This window comes from Cynoglossus semilaevis, chromosome 10 (assembly GCF_000523025.1).
Source record: "Cynoglossus semilaevis isolate Cse_v1.0 chromosome 10, Cse_v1.0, whole genome shotgun sequence".
In the NCBI taxonomy this organism is placed as follows: Eukaryota; Metazoa; Chordata; class Actinopteri; order Pleuronectiformes; family Cynoglossidae; genus Cynoglossus; species Cynoglossus semilaevis.
This window is the reverse complement of record NC_024316.1, coordinates 19905802-19909214: the sequence shown is the minus strand read 5'-3', so window position 1 is coordinate 19909214 and position 3413 is coordinate 19905802. Positions and strand designations below refer to the sequence as shown.

The window sequence follows — 3413 nt, the reverse complement described above, 5'->3', positions numbered from 1 at the left end:
AGGGGGGAGGAAGAGGGAGGGGGAGAGCACGCCCATTTCATTATCATAATGATTCTAATTGTAGTTAATTTTTCCTTTGTGTCATCGATGATCAAACTCTGACAGACTTCAACTGGTTTTTGTTTTTGTTTCTTCTTCTTCTTCTTCTTCTTCTTCTTCTTCTTCTTCTTCTCTGTGGAGACGTGTTCTAAACAGTTCTAACACACCGGCACCAGGGTGATTTGTGTGGAGACATCTGCAGGGACCACGACTGTATCTTTTCCAGGAGAAGACAGATGGGAGGTCTTTAAAAAGGGCTGTCTGTCAGCTGAGCCTCTGAGTCGGGGTTTGAACCGACCCAGTGAAGGAGGAGCACACCAGGCAGCGCTTTGAAGAACGGCGCCGCATGACAAAGTGTCAACCGGACTTTCTGTGGAGCGGAACTAAACCAATGAAGAGGATCTGTTCGCTTCAATGTATGTGATAGAGGAGTCTGGTACTTTCCACAGTCAAAGCCGTACCAGATGACCATCCCTGGGCCACCCCTGGTCCACAGCGAAGCAAAGGTAGGTGAGAACGTCTCTGTGAGAACCTCTCTGTGAGAACGTCTCTGTGAGAACACCACGCTCTGTGCAGGAGAGCAGCGAGGCTCCGAGGAGTTAGTCAGTGTATGTGTGTGTGTGTGTGTGTGTGTGTGTTCTGTGTTCAGCCTGAGCTCCAGGGGTGTGAGGAGACAGCAGCTCATGTGATCTGTGCCCTTTTCCATCATGTGTTCCTGGAACTGTTATTGGATTACATTCATTTGATTATCTGTCAGTGATTTATTTGTGGTCAGGATCCAGACTGTTTCTAATCAGGTCTAGAAATAATCAGCAGAACCTGTGGACGTCCCTGTCCTGGAGGAACATCAGTGAGAACACCCTGAGGTTCTCCTCCTCCTCCTCCTCCTCCTGCTTCCTCTTCTTCTCCACATGCTCTGCACACTGTCTATTCAAACACATGTACGGCTGCGGGCCCGCGCGGGCGCGCGCGGGCGCGCGCGTGTCCGACGTCAGCTATCAGCACGTTATTTTTGAACTTCGACTGAAGAAGGAACTGTGTCGAATCTTCTTTCAACTCACATCAAAATAAAAACTCCCAGGATGCACTGCAGTCGACGTTTCAGCGCCGACTCCATGTGGACCGTGTGAGGAGCACGGGTTCGTCACCGACCGGACCGGATCAGCCTTCCATCTGGATCTGTTTTCACCGCCGCGGTTGCCAGAAGATGCCTGTTGGAAGTCACAGCTGACGGCAGGAGGCGCTAGTGCACGCAGTTTTTTTCATGCCAACTTTCCTTGGTAGAGGGCACTGTTTGACCACAACTGGACCTCATCAGGTCCGACTGGGTTCCTCTGAGGACATGAGAGAACTTTACAGAAGCAGAACTGATGTGTGGAACTGACTGCGGGCCCGCATCTGTGGAACCGATCTGTGGAACCGATGTATGAAGATACAGTGGCTGACAGTAGAACAGAATGATTGTCTAAGATGAAACGAATTTCTGAGATCACTAACATTTCTGGATTCAGTTGTCAGTGGTGACGAGAGGGAACTGTTGCTGTTGTTGTTGTTGTTGTTGTTGTTGCTGTTGTTTTGTGTTGTTGTCTGGTTCACAGAACCACAGCTCTGAGTATGAGATGCTGCGTTCACTGACTGTCGTTTATTCCATGAACTTTGGTCGCTTCAACTAAATCATCATCAGAGAAGAAGAGAAAAACGTTAGAACCGCACGGTAACTGTGTACTACGAACTGTGTACTACGAACTGTGTACTACGAACTGTGTACTACGAACTGTGTACTACGAACTGTGTACTACGAACTGTACACAACTGGCCAGAACTGACTGAATTAATGAAGACCTGGTCCAGGTCTGGGTCTCTGGACTCGTGGGAAGAGTTTCATGAAGATCCAGGTCTTTGTGGAGCGTCTGTAAAAAGGTGAAAAGGTCACAGAGAGGAGCAGCTTCTCCTTCAAAATAAAAGACTCCTCCGTCCACAGTCTTCATCACCACAGCTGACCGTCACCTGACTGACCGTCACCTTGACCTTGGTGACCTTTTCTGTTATAGTCGATGCCGTCGTCTTATGTTGTTGTGATGTTTGACGACCGGTCTTTGAGAACGGCTCAGACTTTTCTTCATGATGGTTTTGTTTTCCCTTCGACGGAGGTGAAACTTTAAACCTGAAACCACAGCAGGAGATTCTGGACCCAGATCTGTCCAACCTGGAGCCTCAGAACCCACAGGTCCTGACCTACTGAGACTACTGCAGTCCACAGACCACAGTCCACAGACCATAGACTACAGTCCACAGACCGCAGACTACAGACCGCAGACTACAGACTACAGTTTACAGACTACAGTCTACAGACTACAGTCTACGAAGTAGACTACTATACTGAAGTACTGCTAACAGTACAGTACAGTACAGTACAGTACAGTAGTACTGGTTGATGGGCTCCAGCTGTGGGTTCTAACCCATCATTTTAGTACTGATGATGATGATGATGATGATGATGATGAAGATGATGATGAAGGTGGACCACTGTCTTAATTACGGCCCACATGGTGTACTACGTGGGGTGCTTCCTAAAGATTGAAATACCCAGAATTCCATCTGTGCCCAGTACTAAATGTTTCCCACCAACGTGGGGCCAGGTGGAGGACTGTGTCTCGGTGAAGCCCGCGGGCCGGACCTTCCCATTTGGCCCACATTAGCAGCACACTGTTCTCTGAGGAATGTTGGTCAACTTCAACTGTGAAGATGAACTCAGCTGTGGAGGGGGGGCAGGAAGGGGGGCAGGAGGGGGGGCAGAAAGATCAAATGATCAGAGAGAGAGGGAGAGAGGAAACTCCAGAGTACTGTAGTAGTACACAGTGTAGTACTAACACACGTTGATATTTTTATTTTTACTGTGAACTCCTTCAAACTCTGAGGGACTGAGGCCACTATACGTGTGTGTGTGTGTGTGTGTGTGTGTGTGTGTGTACCATCAGCACTGAGGTACCATGTGACTAACGCTCAGCTGTTGTAGTTGCAGGTGAAGTATCTGTTTGTGCTAATGTTCCTGAGCGTCCCTGTGACCATGGCCGAGGGTCCCGGTCCGTGCCGTCACTCCATCACCAGGGAGCACCTGCTCACAGTCAGGAACCTGGTCTGTGTCCCGACACACACATGTGTAACACCCTGTGCTGTGGACAGGGGGCGTGTGCTCACCTGTGCTGTCTGTCGTCCCCGCAGATGGACAACCAGCTGAGGAGCGGCTGCTCCATCACCTACACCTTCATCGAGCGGAGAAGTCTGGTACGTTCCACTTCCCTCGTCGTCTGACCGCATCGTTGAGACGACCGTCTAATGAACATCTGTTGTCCCCCTCCCCCCCACCCCCCTCC

General features: G+C 49.9%; 1 protein-coding gene across 2 annotated transcripts in view; it reads left to right on the top strand.

The window, feature by feature from the left end:
• Positions 1-39: 39 nt before the first annotated feature.
• Positions 40-3413, top strand: part of csf1b (colony stimulating factor 1b (macrophage)) — a 6310-nt gene continuing 2936 nt past the window's right edge. The window contains exons 1-3 of one of the 2 annotated variants that reach the window (XM_025059715.1): positions 40-545; positions 3056-3175; positions 3262-3324. In XM_025059715.1, the coding sequence (XP_024915483.1) occupies positions 504-545; positions 3056-3175; positions 3262-3324 (225 nt within the window). In that variant the 5' untranslated portion in view covers positions 40-503. The remainder of the gene's footprint in view (positions 546-3055; positions 3176-3261; positions 3325-3413) is intronic. The other variant, XM_008319483.3, reaches the window with a different exon arrangement.